This window comes from Typopeltis vanoorti, chromosome 16 (assembly GCF_054136105.1).
Source record: "Typopeltis vanoorti isolate ZY-2024b chromosome 16, IOZ_Tvanoo_1.0, whole genome shotgun sequence".
Taxonomy (NCBI): domain Eukaryota; kingdom Metazoa; phylum Arthropoda; class Arachnida; order Uropygi; family Thelyphonidae; genus Typopeltis; species Typopeltis vanoorti.
In genome coordinates, this window is record NC_143564.1 from 115206039 (window position 1) to 115228670 (window position 22632).

A 22632-nucleotide genomic window follows, 5' to 3' on the forward strand; every position below is an offset into this window, starting at 1 on the left:
TGCACCGGATAACTTTTTTTTAATTTTTGATTCCATTGCTATTTTATACCCACAAGAAATTATTACACAACACGACACAGAGACGAAATAATAGTTCGCACTGTGCTGCTGTCAGTAGCCTACTGAGATGCGTACCATATGACTGGCTAACTAGGAACAAATATTTTGTATGAAAATTCGTTTCTGCACAAAAAAACTGTTTACCATTTTACTTTAGGTAAACTGTAGTAGACACACCATTCTGCAGCCAAGTTTAGCCTGCTCTCACTGCAAAATTGTAAACAGCCAGCTGATACAATTTTGCAGTTTACAATTTGTTTTTAAATTTTTATTCAGTGTATCCGGCCTTATTTATTTTAATATTGATCATTCTAAGAATTTTTTGTTTTCATGATAAAAATTTTATTTCTTAAAAATTAACTTATGAACCGTTCCCCGGTGGCGGCGTCCCCTTCGTAGTGGCGCCTGCATGCTCTGCATGCCCACTTCTGATAGCCCTGGTCACCCATATTACTAAAATAATAACTTTCTCAAAACATTCAATATTTTACATCAGAATTACATAATGAAAAGAAGTACCTGTTTTTTGTTTCACAATATCACTTAGCTAGCGATAAAACAAAGTCAAAACAACTCGGTAAACAACTATACTAAGAAATCCAAATTTGGTAGATAGGTTATGTGCGAAATGCGCATGCCTCAAATGGCCACGTGGTGTTTTATTGTTGGCACAGTCTTACTTTTCTCACCAGGCCACGTGAAATGCACGTGTCACACTGAATAAATGTCTCAACCAAAACAAAAAATTGTTTTCACAGCGTGGTTAAGTGAAATAATCACTAGAATAATATAATATTACAATTCAGCGCAGTGGCCTGTGAAGACGGAAAAAAAAATTAGTATCGGGGCAGTTAAAGTGTTAATTCTCAGTAAAAGTTATAAGCAATAACTTGTGAGATACTGAGTTGTCATAACAGCGTGTGATGACCCTTCATTACTATTTGCTGATGTATTCAGAACTAAACTCCAGTTTGTGATTTAATGTATTTTTTATTTATTTTTGTTAAATGCATTTTTCCTGAAATCATTGAATTTATAATGAAGAGTTTGCTATAGTGAATTTATTTAGAATAGGATTGATGCTATAGGGCTTTGAAGACTTTTGTTATATGAGTGAGCTTACTATAACAGTGTTTGAGAGTTTTTTTCACTTAGTAAGTTATACTTGCCAAGAAATTATATTTTTGTTAACCTTTATCTAAGTTTTGATGTACAAACTAAGCAAACAAAGTTTGTATATCAAAACTCCTGGACCAATCAAAATTGGTCTGGGAGTGATCTTCCCATAATCATAGTAATATACACAATTAAAAGGAAGCGTTTTTCTTTATGGGATAATAAGGCGATGTGTTCAGAACTAAACTCCAGTTTGTAATTTAATGTATTTTTTATTTATTTATTTGTTGTTGTAATTTTTTATTCATTTCTTTATTTTTGTTATTTTTGTGTTTTTCCTGAAATCATTGAATTTATGATGAAGAGCTTGCTGTAGTGAATTTACTTAGAATAGGATTGATGCTATAGGGCTTTGAAGACTTTTGATAGTTTGTTATATGAGTGAGCTTACTATAACAGTGTTTGAGAGTTGTTTTCACTTAGTAAGTTATACTTGCCAAGAAATTATATTCTTGTTTAACCTTTATCTAAGTATAAGCAAGCAAAGTTTGTACATCAAAACTCCTGGACCAGTCAAAATTGGTCTGGGAGTGATCTTCCCATAATGCATAGTAATATACACAATTAAGAGGAAGTTATTTTCATACAGAGGCAGTTAAATTCGCATGCACAAACACACACAATTTACAAACAAGAATATTTAGAGACATAGGGTTACCACCTTATCCTCATATTACAGTTAAGAAATCCAAGGATACTTGGAAGACTATGGGCACTTAAGTGCCTGTTAAAGCCACTGATGGATGGATATATACACGTAGCCTACTTATGAGGATACTTCACATATATCCCATGCATTTCATATATTTTAATTGAAACCCCCCCCCCCTATTAAAATTTTTTTTTTTTTTACCTTTGTTATTATTCATTGAAAACTTAAGAATTTCTGCTTTCCTGCCTCTTATTATTCTCCTTATTTTTCTTTTCTGCTTTATTGTAAACATTTCTCTGTTTTCTCTAACCCTCTGGTCGATTTTCTAATATCCCTTTTGGAAATTTCATATGTTAATTTTTCTTCATGTATGTTATTAGTATTAAAGGTTCTCGTTTCTGGAATTCATGTTATTGTTGTTAAAACTATCTTAATTTAACAACATATCTTAAAATATATTAGCAGATGTATTAAATATAATAAAATCACTAAACACCACAATAATATAGTAAAAGCACACTACTTCTTCTTCTTTAGTATTCTGCAATTGAGCAGGTTCTTCTTTTAGTAGCAGAAACTTTCCTTTCACTCTCTTCTGTTCTGAGCCTTCTCTTTCAAGGTTGTGTACCTGTCTCCATTGAGCATGTCATCTAGCATTGTTTTCCTTACTCTTCCTCTGGGTCTTTTTCCACCTATTTTTCCTTCGATGGCATCTCTGATGATTCCATTCCCTCTCAGAATATGTCCGATCCAGTTTCCCTTGCTTCTTTTTATCCTCCTTAACAGACTTCTTTCTTCTTCTACTCTTTTAAGACCTCTTTAGTTATTTTATCTGTCCATTTGATTTTTTCCATTCTCCAAATCCACATCTCAAAACTTTCTAAAATCTTAATTTCTTCTTTCTTCAATGTCCAAGTTTCAGATGCATAGAGGGCAACACTCCCCACATAACATTTTATTAGTCTTTTCTTTAGGTCTCTATCCATTTTACTTCTGAATAAATTCCATTTTCTATTAAAGGCATCTCTTCCCATTGCTATTCTTGCTTTTATGTCACTTTTACATCTTCCATCACTGCTAATAACACTTCCGAGATATTTAAATGTATTTACTTGATTCAATTTTTCCCCATTTATTCTGATATCCATATTTGCTTCTTTCCTTGCTATTTTCATCACCTTTGTTTTTCTGATGTTAATTTTCATTCCATAATTGATACAGGATTCCAGTAATCTGTTCAACAGATGTTGTAGTCCTGTTTCAGTGTTTGATAGTAATGCCTTGTCATCTGCGTATCTTATTGCAAATATCTGTCTATCTCCAATCTTTATTCCTTCTTCCGAATTCTCCAGTGCTTCTTTTAGCATTGCTTCGGAATACATGTTGAACAAAATTGGTGACAGAGAACAGCCTTGTCTTACTCCTCGTCCAATGATACCTGGTTCTTTTGTACTATATATGTCTCTCACCAAATAATTAGCCTTATGTCTTTCCAATCTATACCAATATTTTCCATTACTTCCACCATCTTATCCATTTTACATAGTCAAAAGCTTTCTCAAAATCTATATAACAGATGTTAACTTCTTTATTCACTTCTAGACTTCTTTCACTTACTATTCTTAACAGTCCAATCGCATCTCTTGTTCCCCTACCTTCCTGAAACCAAACTGATGTTCTCCAAGAAATTCTTCTACTTTAGATGCAATTTAGATGCAAATATCTCGGAAGTGCAATTCTTTGTGTTAAGATTCTCATAAGTATTTTTGATGTATGGGAAATGAGGCTTATTGTTCTCAAGTCCTTGCAGTTCACTGCATTACTTTTCTTTGGTATAGGTATAACCATTAAGGTCATAAAATCTTTTGGTAATTCTCCTTTGTTATAAATTAAATTTATTATTTTGGTTATTTCTTCAGTTCCTTTCTTCTGTAGTTGTTTTTTCAGGAATTCTGCAGGTATTTCATATATTCCTTCTGCCTTTCCACATTTTAGTTCTTTAATGGCCATTACTACTTTTGTCTTCAAAAACACATTAACTAATCTAAAAAAAAAACTCAATAAATAAAAAAAAAAAAATCACTTGTCTTACAGAGCTTCAAATTACTATATTATATTTTCACTAGAGGTCATGCCAGTAGAATAATCGTTGTTCAATTCATTGTCTCTTTAGCGTACTGTGTGAAATGTAACTCAGCTTGTCCTTGTATATTTGTATATACTCCAGATGATGACCTTAATATGAAGGTCGAAATGTCGGGAAATTAGTCGGGAAGAAAGGATACTTGTAAAGACTTTAGTAGTCATGGATTATCCAGAAATATTTCTGATTTTTGAATTTGAGTGCTTTTTCTAAGATGGACTACCTCCAGTGTTTAAAATGAAATTGCTGCACTTCATCTAGATCTCTTGGAATGACACCCCAAAATATTTCTAGTAAGAGACTGTAGGTAATTGTTCGTGATATATGATCCCACATCTTTTCAGTAAGATTCAGTTGATAGACTAGGCAGAACTTATTGTTAATGATACCACTCGTGAAACATTTTTTGCTCAATGAATAGTGGCAGTGTTATTTTAGGTGAACTTTCTGCCTTTTCTAAGATAATGTCATCATACTATACTGTTCTTGTCTGGATAGGAGTCCTAACCAAGCTTGTGCGATGACATAGCCACTTCAGCAAAATGATTCATTTTGCTGAAGTGGCCACATTCAGCAAAATCAGGACAGATCTATAAATCATGAAGTATATTGTGGATCCAAACCCCAGCTTTGCAATCTCATAGAGGATAAGTAGGAATTCTGTTTGATTACTAATCATGGTACATTCTTTTGCTATAGTTCATTAGTCTATGTTCTAGACTCCACTATAGGTGGTTTGTCATTTCTATGGGAGATGAAGGGTTTCCAAATAACTGTACAGCTGTATAAAAAAGACATTGAAATTCTTGACAGTAACTTCTATTGTAGCTCCATGTCACAGAAGTAAGCTACTACAAGAGATTTGGCTACTACAATTACTATTTGGCTACTGTTCATCTTTATTTTTGGCCAAAATTTGTTGCTGTATACAATTTTACTTCAGTGTTTTCAAGTAAGGAATTTTTTTGCATGCTCACTAGAGTTGATATGCAGATTGAGTTTACAATTTGTTTTATCATTGCATTTTTATGTTTGTATGGTGAAACCTAATGTTAATAATGGGCCTTTAAAGAGCAACCTTGGCCCACTCTTGGCATTAATGCACTGTAAATTTTCAACAACCTTAGTGGAGGTTGACATTAAAAAAATATTAATTCCTGGCTTAGTTGGCTGAGTAGTATATTTACTCACCAACCAACAAACTGCAAGTTTGAATACTATGACAGGTGGAAGATGAATTTCATCATCCAGTGTGGTCCCATTTATTAGCTGCCTGAAGTGGCTTGAAAAAGTTCCACATTTGGTCTCTATATCAGGATCTCTGGATTATGTAAAATAATAAATTATAATATAATAAAAGTATAAATATTAATAAAAAAATAATTAATCCTTAGCCCACACTATCAATAATATTGGATTTACAACTGTTAGTCGACAGGAGTCATATTAAAAAAAAAATGCATTTCATGTATTTTTGAAAAACCTACCACTAGAAATCTTACCATTTATAAAAGGGAAACTGACCTTGGATTATGTGATAATGACAGCAAAGCTTTATTTATTCTTCTTTTGGTTAGGTGGATATAATGTTGGCTTTTATTGAATCTAAATGTAGCTTGGCCTTTATTTGAAGTGATCTGTCTTGCTGCAAAATCGATATAGTTAGGTGTACAAACATACCCCGACTTAACCTAAATTCAGTCTTACACACATTTTCCTGTGTTTTGATACCAGTCTTGGAAATTTTATTTCCAAGATTGGTATCAAAAGCCATGAATTAACACACTCATATCTTGATAATTTCATAAGGAAAGTCAAATGGCCAAAGTAATCATTTTTATTTCTTCTGCTATTTATTTTTATTGTATTATATTACTTCACATTAATAACAACATATTAAAGTCTAATTTGTGCATGCATCCTGTGAATAAAACTAATAGAAATATCATTTAAAACATGTTAATGTATGTATGCATACTGTAAACACATATAATAGGGTGTAATTAACTAGTGGAGCAGGTTAAATTTGACTACATAAAGGTTTGCAGGATATAACTCTTACATAAGTCAGAATGTGCTATTAGGAAGTTTCTCACTTGGTTATATGTATAAGCGGACGTCTGTGTTTTTTTTTTTTTTAATGGTTTGTAAACATCCATTAGGATCTCTTACACTCATATTTCTATTCCCATCTGTCTCTGAGATATGTTTTGATACATTGTCCTCTCCTTTTATTGTGGAATAGCATCTTTGAAAATATCGATGTTGAAAGACTTTAAAAAATATGAATGTGTTGTTTTTTGACTCTAAAAGAGAAACTTGACATCGTAACTAAATTACAAAATGGTGATTGAACAGGAAAAAATGTGATACTTCCTGAATTTTCCATAATCGAGCATTGGGCTGTGTGATTGGTTCTGAACAAGCTTGGATTTGGAAGGGGAAGTTTAATGTAAGATAATCTATCTTACATTAAACTAAATCAAAAATTCCAGATATGAATACATACTTATGATTAAACACTATAATATGAAATAAGTAAAAAAAAAAAGCATTAATTTATATATATATATATATATATATATATATATATATATATATATAAATAAACTATCAAAGAAATTTATAACTAAATCCTCAAAACAGCTTAAAAACAAAAGTGAATAATTATAAAAATGATGAATGTTACATATCTACTATACTTACATATCAGCTGTTTTAAGTAAGATTAGGTAGATATGTAACATTCATCATTTTTATAATAATTCACTTTTGTTTTTAAGCTGTTTTGAGGATTTAGTTATAAATTTTTTTGATAGTTTATATATATATATATATATATAAATTAATGCTTTTTTTTTTAGTTATTTCATATTATAGTGTTTAATCATAAGTATGTATTCATATCTGGAATTTTTGATTATCTAATCATTCCTAAATTCCATGAGAATTAGAAAAGCAAGAATAATTTAATCCCTTCTCACTGTGCATGGGGGGGGAGAGGGGGGATATTAATACCAAGCAACCAAACAGCTAAGGAGCTCATGTAATATTCTTGGATGGCAGGAGGGGGGTGGTATTGCAGAGTTGTGAATAGCAGCTTTGAAGTTAGTGTAATTTGATATATCACATCTTCATTTAGTGAAAACATTACTTGATAGCTTTCTTTCTTTTTTTTTCTTTTAGGTCTAGAGATGTGGAAGGAGGTGGAGTTGGTGCCTTGCATGTTGTTGGTGTCCAAGCAGTGCTGACAGAGTATCTTATTAGATATACAGACATCATATTTAGTGAGAAGATGCCTATGTTTCATAGTCCTGGGCCAGGTGATGGTATGTTGAAATTTATTAAAATCATTAAACTAATTTAAAAATATATTTATTTTGAGTGCTGTTTTACTTGCTGATAGAATTATGTAGATTAGACCTATTGTCTTCTCATTGTATTGGCACCTTTTTTTGGACATTATGAGATCGACACTTATTAGAATGCCTACTTTCAAGACAACACCTTATTCTTGCTTTTTAAACTCGAATGGGGATCCTCACTTCCCATTTGGTGATTGACATGCATCTGGTGGATGGGAAGTACTGGGAAACTATACTGGAAAAATATAAAGAAGTTTGAAGCTTCCAAAAGTCACTTATATTCTCTTCAGGACTTCTTAATTAATTAGAACTAAATGTTGTATCTCTGCTCTTAACAGACTAACAGTTCAAATCCCACTTCGGCTTGGATGTTTGTGAAAGTCTTTAGGTGGGTAGTCACTTTTATTGTGTAGTGTGAGATTGTTAGCCCATTTATTTGAGAACTACATTGGCTTCATCATCATCAAATTCCTGCCATGTATCCTCAAGGAGTGCACAGGATATGATAGTACTACATGAAAAATTTACATCATTACTAACTTCCTATCTACAATTTTCCTCCAAATCAGTCTGTTACTATTCAAGACTCTAACATTACCAGATCTTATATTTCTATCGTCTAAGGCACTTTGTACCGTATCAATCCACCTATATCTTGGTCTTCCTCTGGATCGTTTTCCTGCCAACTTGGCAGAGAACACTTGTTTTGCTAATCTTTCCTCGCCCATTCTGTTTATGTGACCATACCACCTGAGATTAGCTCTGCTAACGCATTCCTGGATGCTGACAATGTCAAGTTCTTTCCTAATATTCTCGTTTTTAATATGATATTACCATTGATGCCATCTGTTCACATCTCTAATCTTTCTCAGGACTCTCATATCTGTGGTCTTTGGTCAAGTGTTTTACTTCTGACCCAGCTCTCAGATCCATAAGTTAAAACTGGTTTGAACACTGTCTTGTATACAGTAATTTAGTGTTCCGACTAATTTCTCTCTTATTCCATATGAAATTATTCAATTGACTTCCTATCATACCAGCTTTGTTGATTCTGTTGTCTATTCCCATATTTAATTTACCATCTTCACTAAAAATCGTGCCTAAGTAGCTGAAATGTTTTACTTGTTCCACAGGTTCTCCATTCAAAACCACTTGACATTTTCAACGATTCTACCTATTTTCATTCTGTCTTTTTATTGCTGACCTTCATACCACATCTATTACAATAGTTATTCAATTTAGTCAGAGAATCTTGCAGACTTGTAGTGGATTTATTTAGAAGTATAACATCATCTGCATAAAGCAAAAAGCTGACATTAAAATCTCCAATTTTGATACCACTTTCCTTCATAATGTGAACCATATAGATAATGAATAACAGAGGGGATAATGTACATCCTTGTCTCACACCAGATTTAACATTAAACCATCTTCCTGTACTTCCTTTAATTCTAACTGCTGACTTACAACTCAAATAAAGACTAAGTATTGCTTGATATAATGCTCCATTGACACCATATAACTGTAGCGTATTGAATAGCTTCTCTCTTGGCACCTTGTCATTTGCCTTTTCCAAATCGACAAAACTTAAATTCAGATTTTGTTATATTCCCATGATTTCTCCACTATTTTTCATAAAGTGAAGATCTAATCCTGACAGCCTCTATTTGACCTGAATCCAGCTTGTTCTTCACCAAGCTTTTCTTCCACAATTCTTCTCAACCGTTTCTCAAGTATACTTGCATAGATCTTGCCAGGAACACTCAGTAGGGAAATACCTCTGTAATTCTCACATTCAGTTTTATTTCCCTTTTAATATATAGGTACTATGAGAGCTCTATTCCAATCATCAGGAATTCGTCCCTCTGTCCAGGCTTTCTGAACTATGCAGTGCAGCCACTGTAAGACTTTTATACCACCATGCTTCAGCATTTCTGGTCAAATATCATCTACTCCTGCTGCCTTTCCACATTTCAAGCCTTTGATGGCTTTTTCTACTTCAAGTATGGATATGTATTGCTGAATGCATGCCTGGTCAGTGTTTTTTTATCACTGTGCTGTCATCACTGCTTGATTCATTTAGCAAATTTTCAAAGTAATTACTCCATACTTCAAGTATATCTTTTTCAACAACCTCCATAATATTTTCCCACCTTCTTGATATTTATTTTCAATGTTCTTGCCAAAGTCCTCCCATGACTTTTATTTAGCTAGTTTTACACACTGTTTAGTAGATGAAGAAATCAATAAATCAGTAATAAATTGGATTCCATTTTCTGAAAGGATAATGCTGTTACAACTTAAGGGAAACCCCATTAACATAAATATCATCCAAGCTTATGCACCCACAGCTGACAAAAGTGAAGAAGATGTTGAAGAGTTTTATGAACACCTAAAACAGATTAAAAAACTAACAAAGAAACATGATATAAACATAGTGAAGGGTGACTTCAATGCAAAAGTGGGAAGAGGAGGTGATGGAGAAATTGTTGGCGAACCTGGCTTAGGCACCAGAAACGACAGAGGAGATAGCCTAGTCCAGTTCTGTCAGGAAGAAGATCTAACAATAGCAAATACCTGGTTTAAACTTCCACCCAGAAGACTGTACACTTGGAAATCGCCTCAAGATAACCAACATAACATTGTCAGAAATCAAATTGATTATATACTGATAAATAAAAGATTCCACAGTAGTATAAAGAGTGCAAAGAACTTATCCTGGAGCAGATATCTCATCAGACCAAAATCTCATAGTTGCAGAAGTACGTCTTAGATTAAAATCAGCTAAAAAATCACAAAAGAAGAAAAAGAAAATTGATGTAGAAAAACTGAAAGACCCGAACATAAATAAAAGTGCCAAGACACAGCTTAACCTGCGATTACAACAGATTAACATAGAAGAAAATAAAAGTGTGGAATCTCTTTGGAATAGCTTAAAGAATGCCATCGTAACAACAAGTATTGAAGAAGTAGGTTATGTGAATAATATAAAACAACAGGAATGGATGACAGATGAGATTCTTTCTCTTATTGATACAAGAAGAATGTACAAAAACAAAGACCTTACCAGGTATACAGAAACACATAACATCATCAAGAAAAAAAATAAAAGAAGCGAAGGAAAATTGGATGAAAAATTTATGTACTGAAATTGAACTGCTTCAGAAGAAACATGATAATTTCAATCTGTATAAGAAAATCAATGAAATTTCTGGAAAAATGAGGAAAAAGCAAATAGTGTCTCTAAGAGACGAAAATGGAAAAATAGTTCTAGAAGAAGAGAATAAAGCACAGATTTGGATAAAATATGTAACAGAACTTTTCAATGATACTAGACAGAAGCCTATAAATATAAAAGATAACATTCAAGGACCAGCAATCATGAAATGCGAAATAGAGAATGCTATACGAACAAATAAAACAGGAAAAGCCAGTGGACCAGATGGTGTGCAATCAGAATTTTTAAAATTAATAGAACCAGATAACATCAAACTTCTTGAAAAACTATTTAATGAAATATATGAAAGTGATGAATTTCCATCAGATTGGCTCAAATCTACATTTATCACTATCCCAAAGAAACCCAAAGTGAATTCCTGTGGTGACTTCCGACTTATTAGTCTAATGAGCCAAACATTAAAAATATTTTTGAAAGTAATTCAAAATCGCATTTATAGAAAAAGTGAAGAAACTCTAAGTGAAACACAATTTGGCTTTCGGAATGGTTTTGGTACTAGAGAGGCCCTTTTCTGTACCCAAATATTGATACAAAAATGCATAGAAAAACAGAAATCTGTCTTTATGTGTTTCATAGATTTTGAAAAAGCATTCGACAAAGTCAGGCACACTAACTTAATAGAAGTCCTTCAACAAATAAGGCTAGACGAACAAGACATAAGACTAATAACAAATCTGTATTGGAATCAGTCAGCTACCGTTCAATTAGACAACATTACCACCAGTGATATTAACATTAAAAGAGGAGTGAGACAAGGATGTGTGCTCTCACCACTCCTGTTCAACATATATGCAGAGGTAATCTTTAAAAAAGCATTGGAAGAATGTCCAGAGGGAATCACAATAAATGGAAAGATTGTTAACAACCTTCGATATGCAGATGACGCCGTGCTAATTGCAGATAATATTATGGATCTCCAAAAACTCATTGACAGAGTATACATAGAAAGCCAAAGAATGGGAATAAATATAAACATCAACAAGACAAAATACATGATCATCAGCAAACATCCAGCCTCATCAATGAAACTGACACTCAATGGGAAAAATATTGATCAAGTGTCAAGATATAAATATCTTGGTTGCTGGCTTAATGAACGGTGGGATCCAGAAATAGATATAAAGACAAGGATTGAAGTTGCACGGCAGTCCTTCATGAAAATGAGAACACTAATCTGCAATAAAGACCTAAACATGGAAGTCAGATGCCGAATGCTGAAATGCTACGTGTGGTCTATTCTGCTTTATGGAGTTGAAACATGGACATTGAATGTGACAACCATCAAGAAAATCGAAGCCTTTGAGATGTGGCTATACAGAAGAATGCTAAAGATATCATGGACAGAAAAAATTACCAATGAAGATGTCTTAAAATCCATTGGCAAAGCTAAACATCTTGTACAAATAATCAAGAAACGAAAAATATCATATCTTGGCCACATCATGAGAAACAGCAAATACCAACTTCTACAAACTATTTTGATAGGAAGAATTGGTGGCAAAGGAACTAGAGGAAGAAAAAGAATATCATGGTTTGACAACATCAAGACGTGGACAGGAAAGAGCAGCGCACAACTGCTCAGATTAGCACGAGTGCAGTTTGTTCGCCAAGATGGTCGCTGACCTTTGATAGAAGATAGCACAATAAGAAGAAGAAGACACACTGTTTAGCTTTCTTATATTTGTCTCTGTATTCTCTAAGAGCACAAGCTTACTTATTTGCCAGGAACGTTTGATATGCTTTCTTCTTTTCCTTCACTGTCTCTTTAACTTCCTGTGTCCACCATGGAGTTCTAATTTTTCTATCCTTGCAGACAACTTCACCACATACCTCTCTAGCTGAATCAATCAGGGTTTTCTTCAAGGCTTGACACTGAATCTCCAAGGTTTGGTTCCTGTTCTCAAACTCTTTCATTTTTTCTTCAATAATCTTTGTGTATTTTAGTCTTTTCACAGTTCACATCTGAGAGCTGCTCAACTTTTATTCGCTTTAAAACTTTCTTACATGTCATTCTTTTCAATATGAAATTCAATTTTATCCTGCTCAAGAATAAATAGTGATCACTTCCAATTTCAAATCCTCTGTACACTCTGGTGTCCTGCACCAGGGAGAAAACATCACTATCAACAATAACATAGTCAATGAGACTTTTCTTATTCCTTGCCTCTTCTCTCCATGTGAATTTGTGCACATTTTTATGTTGGAACATGATGTTAGTAATAACCAGTCCATGTCCTGAGCAGAAATCCAACAGGTATTTGCCATTATTATTAGCGTTGCTCTTATCTCCAAATTTTCCCAAAACATTTTTGTATGTCTGACAATCACTTCCTACTCTGCTATTTAGATCCCCAACAAGGACCAACTTTTCCTTTTTCATTGTGTCAGTAGCTTTCTCTAGAGCCTCAAAAAATTCCTCCATTTCTGCCTTAGTAGAGTCTTCTGTGGGACCATAGCCACAAATAAGTCTCATTGTCCAATTCCCCATTCTGATATTTGCCCAAATCACTCACTTGACACTGCCTGCCATTCAAGAAGATGAGCCTCGTATTTTGTGTTGAATACTATGGCTATTCCTTCTTTTCCTTGATTGTCATTTCCTGAATAAAATATTTGTATTTATTGCTCAGAAAGTTTTCACCAGTTTTTGTCGTCTTTGTTTCAGTCACCCCTATTATGTCGATCTGGTACTTATCTAATTCCTCCGCTAGCTTTATTTCTTTGCCATTCAGGCTTCTTGTTCCAGTAGCTGACTTTTTGCTGTTCTTCCTGGTTCTCTGGCGAAAACAACGGGGGCCTTGTTTACCCAGGCGACGCCCCAGCCGGCATGAAATTTTTTCATGTCGTACCATAATTTTGTATTTTGGTTTAACCAGTAGGAATACAATTTGGTTGGCTAAATCCCAAATTTCCAGCCCATCCTCGTTCGTTCAGTATCCAGGTAGATACCGAACAGGGTGCACCACGAGAAGGTAAAGATTGGACATTAGGTCAGAAACCCTTGTCGGGACTCTGCATTCCTTATTCATATACAGCTTTGACCCTTAAGCAAGTTTGATATTTGGTGTTAGTTGCTAAATGTGTTTATTAGCTTTTATGAGTGAGATTAAACTGAGGTGTGGGAAGAAGCAAAAAAAAAGCTTCATGCCCATTTATTAGAATTTTTCAATATACTTTCAGTAGAGGACTTCGAATTCAATTAAAACTTTGTATTTGCACTTTGCATGAAGTGTGTGCTAAATACATTACAGTGATTAAAGTTTTTCATGATTACTGTACATACAAAAAAATTGTAAACCTGTGGCCATTAGTGCCATGAATGGAATTTGAAAACTCTTCTTGTAACTCCAGAATGTCAATAAATAGTGAAGTTTGCCCAGCACCTAAAGAAAATTTCCAAGCATTTAAGCCATATGACTCCCACCAAGAAAGTTTATAAATCCCTATCTCACTCATGAGGATTTTTTTTTATTCTATTTTTATTAACTTTTATAATTCTTATTTATTTATTTTTCTTAATCCAGAAACCCTGCTCTATAAGACCAAACATGCAAGCCATTCAGGACTCCAATAATATAGAGTAATGGACTTACTAGGTGACAAATTTCATTTTAGGGCATCTGCTTATTTGTTAGGAACTTTTGGTATGATTTCTTTTCCTCCACAATTACCTGTGTCCACCATGGGATTCTTATTTTTCTATCTTTACAGACAACTTCACCACATACCTCCCTAGCTGATTCAGTCAATGTCTTCTTCAACATTTCCCACTGAGATTCCAAGGTTTTGATTCTTATTTTCAAACTGTTTCAAATTTTCTTCAATAATGTTTGTATAGTCAAGCCTACAGTTTACCTGTAAAAGCTATTCAACTTTAATTCTTTTTAAAACTTTCTAACATACTGTTCTTTGCAATGAATATCCATTTTTATCCTGCTTAGCACTAAGTAATGGTTACTTCCAATTTCAGACATACTGTACACTCTTGTATCTTTAACCAGCAAGAAAATATCACTATCAACAATGACAGTCAATGAGGCTTTTTCTTTTTTCTTGTGAACTTGTGCCAGAAACAATTATAATTGATGATGATGATGAACTATATGTAATAGTTCATCATTATCATCAAATTCCTGATATATATACCTTCAAGATGTGTATAGGATATGATAGTACTACACGACTACAATTTTCCTCCACATCGAGTTGGGATGGGTTTTAGGATTTGTTCCAGTAGCTGACTTTTCGCTGTTTGCGCTAGTTCCCTGGCAAAAACAATGGGGGCTTTGTTTAACCAGGTGACGCCCCAGCTGGCATGAAATTTTGTCATGTCGTACCATCATTTTTTATTTTGGTTTAACCAATAAGAATACAATTTGGTCGGCTAAATCCCAAATTGCCAGCCCATCCTCATTCGTTCAGTATCCAAGTAGATACCCAACAGGGTGTACCACGAGAATTGGAGGATTGGACATTAGGTCAGAAGCCCTAGTCGGTTCTCCGCATTCCTTTAAAGGCTATGTGGAGGTCTCCTCTCAGTTATGTAGCTTTGACCCTTAAGCACCCCCTATGTAATAGTTCTAGAATAAAATTGACTTTCTTTTTAAGGCTATTATTGTATTATTCTTATAATTCCTAAATTAAATTTAATTTGAATGTTTAGGTACTCCCAAAAGAACAAGGCCAAAATCACTTGCTATTTCAACACCTACAAAACTGCTATCTCTAGAAGAGGCTCGATCTAGAGCTCTTTCAGCTAACTTGCCACCTACGCAGCAAAAATACATTGAAGTTGGCGGTGGACCTGATAACTTACCTGCAAAATATCATACTGTCATTGATCTTCCAACAAGGTAAGATTAAGAATAACCTCTTTATAGGTTATGTTCATTAAAATTGCCTTTGCAGAATTTTTAAGTTGCTTTTCACATAAACTGTAGATTCTTTTCCCATAATCTCGCATGTTGTTTCAGTGAGAACTGCTTTAGTATGTATTTGTTGCTGTCAACTACTCGTATTGTATTTGAATAGCATATGTTGTTCACATGAAATACAGGTAGTAGATGGTGTTTGGAAAATGTGCCAAAGAAAATAGTTAGGATTGTTATTGTAACTTTAGGCAGCATTCCCAGATGAATCAAGCCTGTCTGATGTTTGGAAAATCTTTCAACTCCTTGGGTTTAAAAGGGAAGAGAAAAATTATTTGTGTGGTCATTGGTCAATATTACGTAATGACAAGGTAAAGTTGAATGTAAAAAGGGTGTTATTTGGTGTGGCAATCACCTCATAAAACATAATGACTGGTGTCATTAGTTTCCTGGAGGAAGGAGGGACATGACTGTGTTATTGTTTTCCTGGAGGAAAAAAAAAATCAAACATAACAAATGCATTTGAAAAACAGAAAATAATGTAGGTACAATTGATTTAACTAGTGATAAATACAGTTTGTTGCAAGATATGATAACACTAAATTAAGAAGGCTATGATGACAAAAGATTTGATGTGTAGGCTGAGTAGAAGTAATAGATGAGAGCTTTTGGATGGTGGAGTGAGCTTGAGGGAAGAGCTGATTTATATGAGGAACAGCCTGCACTTGAATGCATTTGATATCAGGGGTCTGGAAACACTATTTGTTGATAAGTGACTCAATATTGGAGAGCCAGGGAAACTACATATATATGCAAAATACTTGGTCACTATGTATTGTAAGCAACTATTTAAGAATTCTGCTGGTCAGTAATTGCCGGTAGTTTTAATCACAATAGGTTAAAAAAAAATTCTTTTGGAGTTTGATAAAGGGCTTATTGCAGGTGCCTGCCTGACTGGAGCCACGATTTTGAAAACAGCAGAGCAACTGACTGGTTTCTCAAAAGGTGAGATATCCTGGGGTTAAAAGGTTCTAATTCAGTGGCCAGTATGTGTAGATAATTGTCAAAGGAATGGTGAAAATTTCTGCAACTCTGTTAATGGTATGAATGTGCATTATCATGGATGTGATTATTAGAAAAGGTTGATTGCATGTTCGTCCGGTTTGGATTATAAGGATATCTATATAATTAAAGCATTCAATATGAACAATGGTCTGAAGGTTGTCTGACTGAGTCATGCAAACTACAGAGGAGTGTATGAGAAAAGCCTTAAGGTGTACTGTGGCTGTATATATGAGTGTGAGGAGTATCAGGAACAAAGAGCTGTGTTGCCTTAGTGAATAAAATGAGACTTCAGATTATAGACATTAGTGAAACCTGACTCTTGGGAGATAGATATGCTTACTGATATCCAAAGTAAAGATCACAGTTTTTTTGGAAGGATAGGCAAGATATGGAAAGTGGGGGGGGTTAATGTTGGATGATTTGAGTTCAACTAGGGTAGAGAGCTATACAAGTAACAATTTTCTATCATCATCAATCTTGGGACTGGTAGCTCAGCAGCAATTTTCTCCATTCCACTCTGTTATTGGCTTTCTTCTTAATCTCTTGGTAACTCCTCAAGCCCATGCTTTCTTTGACTTGGTCAACAAAGCTTTTCCTTGGTCTGCCTCCTCTTCTTTTTTCCTCTATTTTGCCTTCAGTTATTCTTTTCACAAGTGCATCATGCCGAAGTATATGTCCATACCACCTATCCCTTCTAATTTTGATCGATCTAATTAGACTTCTTGTTTTGCTTATCTCTCTCAGGACTTGTTCATTTGATTTATTTTTCTGTCTATTTATTTTGTTCATGTGGCACCACATTTCAAAAGCCCCCAATCTTCTTACATCTTCTCTGCCTAGAATTCAGGTTTCACATCCATACAGTGCGATGCTCCATATCAATGTCTTTATTAATTTTTTTTTTTTTTCAATTATAGGTTGAGGTTTCCTGATAAAATGCTTTTCATTTTAGAGAATTGGGCTTTTGCATTGTTTATTCTTGATGTTATGTCTTCTCTTGTTCTGCCATCTTCTGTTATTAGGCTTTCTAAGTATTTAAAGCTTATTACTTGTTTTATTTGTTTCCTGCTGATGTCTATATGCTTTATATTGGTATAGGGGTTTTGCCAGTAACCAGTATTTTAGTCCTATCTGTGTTGATTTTCATTTTATATTTTTCAAGGTTATTATATAGTAATTCATCATCAAATTCCTGATATATACCCTCAAGGGGTAGTATATATCAGGAATGTGGGTGTACAGGATATGATAATACTACATGAAAAATTTACACCATTACTAACTTCCCATATATACTTTTCCTCTAAATCAGTCTGTTGCCTGTCAAGATTCCAATATTATCAGGTCTTATATTTCTGTCTTCTAAGGCATTTTTTACTGTATCAATCCACCTATATCTTGGTCTTCCTCTGGGTCTTTTTGTTTTGCTAATCTTTCCTCTCCCATTCTTCTTAAGTGACCATACCACCTGAGATTAGCTCTGCTAATGCATTCCTGGATGCTGTTAATATAAAGTTGTTTCCTAATATCCACATTTTTAATATGATATTGCCATTGATGCCATCTGTTCATGCCACTAATCTTTCTCAGGAATCTCATATCTGTGGTCTCTAATCTTTGGTCAAGTGTTTTACTTCTAACCCAGCTCTCAGATCCATAAATTAAAATTGGTTTGAACACTGTCTTGTATATAGCTAATTTAATGTTTTGGCTAATTTCTCTCTTATTCCATATAAATTTATTCAATTGACTTCCTACCATACTAGCTTTGTTGATTCTGTTGTCTATTTCCATATTTAATTTATTGTCTTTGCTAAAAATCGTGCCTAAGCAGATGAAATGTTTTACTTGTTCTATGGGTTCTCCATTCACAATGCAGTTGATATTTTCAATGTTTCTGCCTATTTTCATTGTTTTTGTCTTTTTAATGCTTACCTTCATACCATATCTATTACAACTTTATTCAATTTAAACAAAGTTATTCAATTTAGTCAGGGAATCTTGCAGACTTGTAGGGGATTTATTTAGAAGTATAACATCATCTGCATAAAAGTGATTTTATGCAGATGATGACATTAATATCTCCAATTTTGATATTAGATTTAATACCACTTAACTTCATAAGGTGATCCATATAGATAATGAATAACAGAGGGATAATGTACATCCTTGTGTAGAGGCTTAAGTGCTCTGAGGCCATCATGTTGGAGGCTTAATCGATTGTATACAGCACTCAGAAAGGATTAAAACAGAATTAATGCTTCCTATATTTCATCTCAGTCACTGAGACATCTTCAGGGATTACGAAAAAACTAATGTAACATATACACAAATACCACACAATATTAAGCCCAACCACTTGGGTGATTCTAAAGTCCTATCTAGGTGGAGCACCCTCTAACGCAATTGTAGGTGGCCTGAAATGTAAGATGGGATCTCTAATGATAAGTGTTTCCCAAATCTTAGGAAGCTTAATGCAACTGTTGAAAGTTTATTTTTCACTTGGTTAGACTAGAATAAATTTAGTTTAATCCTTTATCCAAGTGTGAGTAAACAAAGTTTGCGCCTGAAAGGATCTTCAGGACTGGGGTAAGGTGGTACAACACCGGGAAACTCATTGCAAAGGTGGAGGAAGCTAACATCACTCCTATCTCAGTATCTCCCATAATGCAAAACACATCTCCTTGTGGATATGTATAATGTTATGCATTAAGGGAGATACTGAGAAATTTTTGCATTATGGGAGATACTCAGATAGGAGTGATGTTAGCTTGCTCCACCTTTGCAATGAATTGCCCGGTGTTGGATTACGCAACTGTATTTATTAAGATTGGGTTGATTTCTGAGAGCTGCTGCTGATTCTAAAAATATTCTCTCTTTTTTGAATTTGTGGTGGTGGAGCATGGTGGTTTTTTTTCCATGAGATCCTGTGGGTTGTACCGAAGACATGGTCAACCAGGCCTGACTGACCTTAGTAGTGGTTGCAGATGTATGACTTGTGTTCCTCCAGGTGGATGATTGCTGATCTGCCTTCTGTCCAAAGTATGCAAGCTTACAGGAACAGGATATTTTTTATAAACTCCAGGTACTGAGAGAGGAGGGAGCTGATCTTTTGTAGAACGGATAAGGATAGCGAGTCTGCGGTGGGGCTTAAATGCTGTGTGTAGGTTGTCCTTTTTAAAATCTTGGCTATTTTCCGATGTGCCATGGATATAGGGTATTATGATGGCATTTCTAAACGCTTTCTGAAGAGAAGACCAGGGAATGGGGAAGCAACTGATTATTTTTTTAATACTGTGATCGCTGTGTGATTTTTAATAATGTTCTTTCCGTAATTCCATGGGAGAGGAAAGTGTTATGTATGTGGTCAAGCGCAGTTGTAAGGGAGGTTCCACTGGAACAAAGATTGTGGGCTCTCTTGGTTAGCGTTTTAATAATGCCATTTAGTGGGGTGGTCGTGGGAGAGTTTGCGAATGTATCTGCCTGTGTGTGTAGGTTTTCTATATACAGTGAAGGAAAGTGTACCGGTAGGAAGGCGTGTAACTAAGGTGTCTAGGAAGGGTAAACAATTGTTCTTTTCCCTTTCCATCGTAAACTGGATTCTTGAATGTAGGCTGTTGAGGTGACTGAGGAAGGAGTCTAATGAGTCTGGGCCATGAGGCCAAATAGAGAACATCATCTACATATCTTATCCAGATAGAAGGTTTGGGAGGGGCTGAGTCTATGGCTCGTTTTTCAAAATCTTCCATATAAAAATTTGCAAAAGGGGATGCGAGGGGGGAAACCCATGGCGGTTCCCTCTATCTGCTTGTAGATTTTGTTCTTCCAAGAAAAATAACCAGAATTGATGGCAAAGGAAAAGAGAGCTAAGATGGCAGAAGGAAAACGTTTTCTAAGAGTGTTAAGGTATCAATTAAGGGAATATCGGTAAACAATGAGGAGACGTCAAAGCTTAGCAATATGTCTGTGTTATTTAAGGTTATATTTTCTATTTGGGTTTTAAATTGGGCAAAGTTTTTTTATATAGAATGTGGAAAGTTCAGTGATGGGGTCAGAGAGTTGATCAGCTGTTCTGACAGTTTGTAGCAAGGTGCATTAGTGGCATCTACTATAGGTCTCAGTGGGGAATCGGGTTGTGGATTTTTGGTAAACCGTATATTCGGGGGGGGGGAATGGGAACAGAAAGGTTTGAGTTTTTTCGTAATGTCAGGAAGATACTTTTTCAAGTAATTTTTTAATTGTGTTTTTGTGGGGTCGTGTTCTAGTGGGATGTAGGTAGAGTGATCTCGGAGGATAATCTCCATTTTTCGATTGTATTCTGTGGCATTACCCTTATCCGCTCTGGTGGTGATGATACTTTTTTTTTTCCGTAATTTCATGAGAGCAGTGCATTGTCCGGATGATAAATTACTTTTTGGAGGCGAAGACTGGGCAAGGATTTTGGCGAATAACATCAAGTCTAATGTTATTTGCTTTCTCCGGCGTTAAGCGACAGAACCCATGTTCGATAATAAACATTACATCAAGCACCGCCACTTCTTTCGGTGCAACCGCAAAATTTTTCCGAGGCTTAGGGCACTGACTGCATCGTCGTTGAGCCTTTTGGAAGATAGATTAACTACCGTCTGGAGTGGTTGCGGTTTGGATTTACACAAATTGTTATATTTTTTTATATGTTTATGGAAAAATCACTCTACTTGAGATTGCCTACCATTCAAGATTAGCCTCATATTTAGTGTTGAATACTATGGCTTCTCCTTCTTTACCTTGATGGTACAACATTTAGTAATGCTAGTATTGTTTTTAACCATCTTCTGGTTTCTGCTACAAGGGCTATTATTATTATTATTATTATTATTATTATTATTGTTCCGGGAAACTCCAAGGAGTCGACAGACTCATCGAGGGAGGCCCTAACATCATGTCAAGAACAACTATTCAGCATTCACACAGTATCTATCATACCTTGCCTTGAACTCATTCATGGTCGTAGCACCCACAACAGACTCTGGAAGCTTATTCCACTCGTTTACCACTCTCCAAGTAAAGAACCTAGCTCTAACACCCTTGTCAACCACGCTCTTGCCCAGCTTCCATGCATGGCCCCTAGTCCTCCCACCACCAGTCATATTTTCAAAAATATCTTCTGGATCAATCTTATAAAAACCCTTCAGTAATTTGAATGTCTCAATCATATCACCCCTCCTTCGCCTATCGTCCAATTTCTGCAACCCACAAATCTTCAACCTATTCTCATAAGGTTCATTCCACAGACCTGCTATCATCTTGGTCACTCGTCTCTGGACCCTCTCGACTTCCTCCCCATCACGAAGAAACCCTGGTGCCCATAACTGGGCACAGAAGTCCAGATGGGGTCTTATCAAGGCTCGATACAGAGGAACAACAACTTGTTCGTCTCTGCATGTTAAAGTATTTTTCAGAAGCCAAGTGATTTGGTGAGCTGTTTTAGTTACTTTTGCAATGTGCCCCCTAAACTTCAACTCCCTATCCACCAACACTCCCAAATCTCTGGCCTCATCAATCTCCTGGAGTATGGTTCCACCAATGCGATATACTGCTGCTATTCTTTTCACCCCAAAGTGCATAACCTTACACTTTGCCACATTAAATTGACATCCATTTTTCCTAGCCCAGTCCTCCAAACTATCCAAATCATCCTGTAAAATTTTGACATCCTGTGCACTCACAATTGCTCTACCCAACTTTGCATCATCAGCAAACAAGTGAACACTTCCTCTCAGATCCTTTCCAATATCATTGATATTGGAAAGGATTTTTTGATTTTGATTTTCTGTGCTAATATCGACATCAAGTTCATTGCCATTATAGAGATTTTCAAGATAATTCTTCCATTCCATTAATATATCCTCAGATTCTATGAGTAATTTTCCATTTCCATCTTTGATGGCATTGTTTTTGCTATTTTTATTAAATTTGAAAGTCAGTTTGTGAATTTCTTTATAGCTCTCTCTCTATGTTTTCTTTTTTAAATAATTCATCCATGTTATTACATCTGCCAAGTATTCTTTTTTGGTTTGTCTACA

The 22632-nt window shown here is 34.9% G+C and overlaps 1 protein-coding gene across 3 annotated transcripts in view; it reads left to right on the top strand.

Annotated features, from left to right (window-relative positions):
* The window catches only part of LOC150098277 (uncharacterized), a 188190-nt gene that overhangs the window by 124264 nt on the left and 41294 nt on the right, over positions 1–22632 (top strand). For all 3 annotated transcript variants that reach the window (XM_090406100.1, XM_090406099.1, XM_090406101.1), the window contains 2 exons: positions 7218–7360; positions 15298–15487. In XM_090406100.1, the coding sequence (XP_090262226.1) occupies positions 7218–7360; positions 15298–15487 (333 nt within the window). The remainder of the gene's footprint in view (positions 1–7217; positions 7361–15297; positions 15488–22632) is intronic.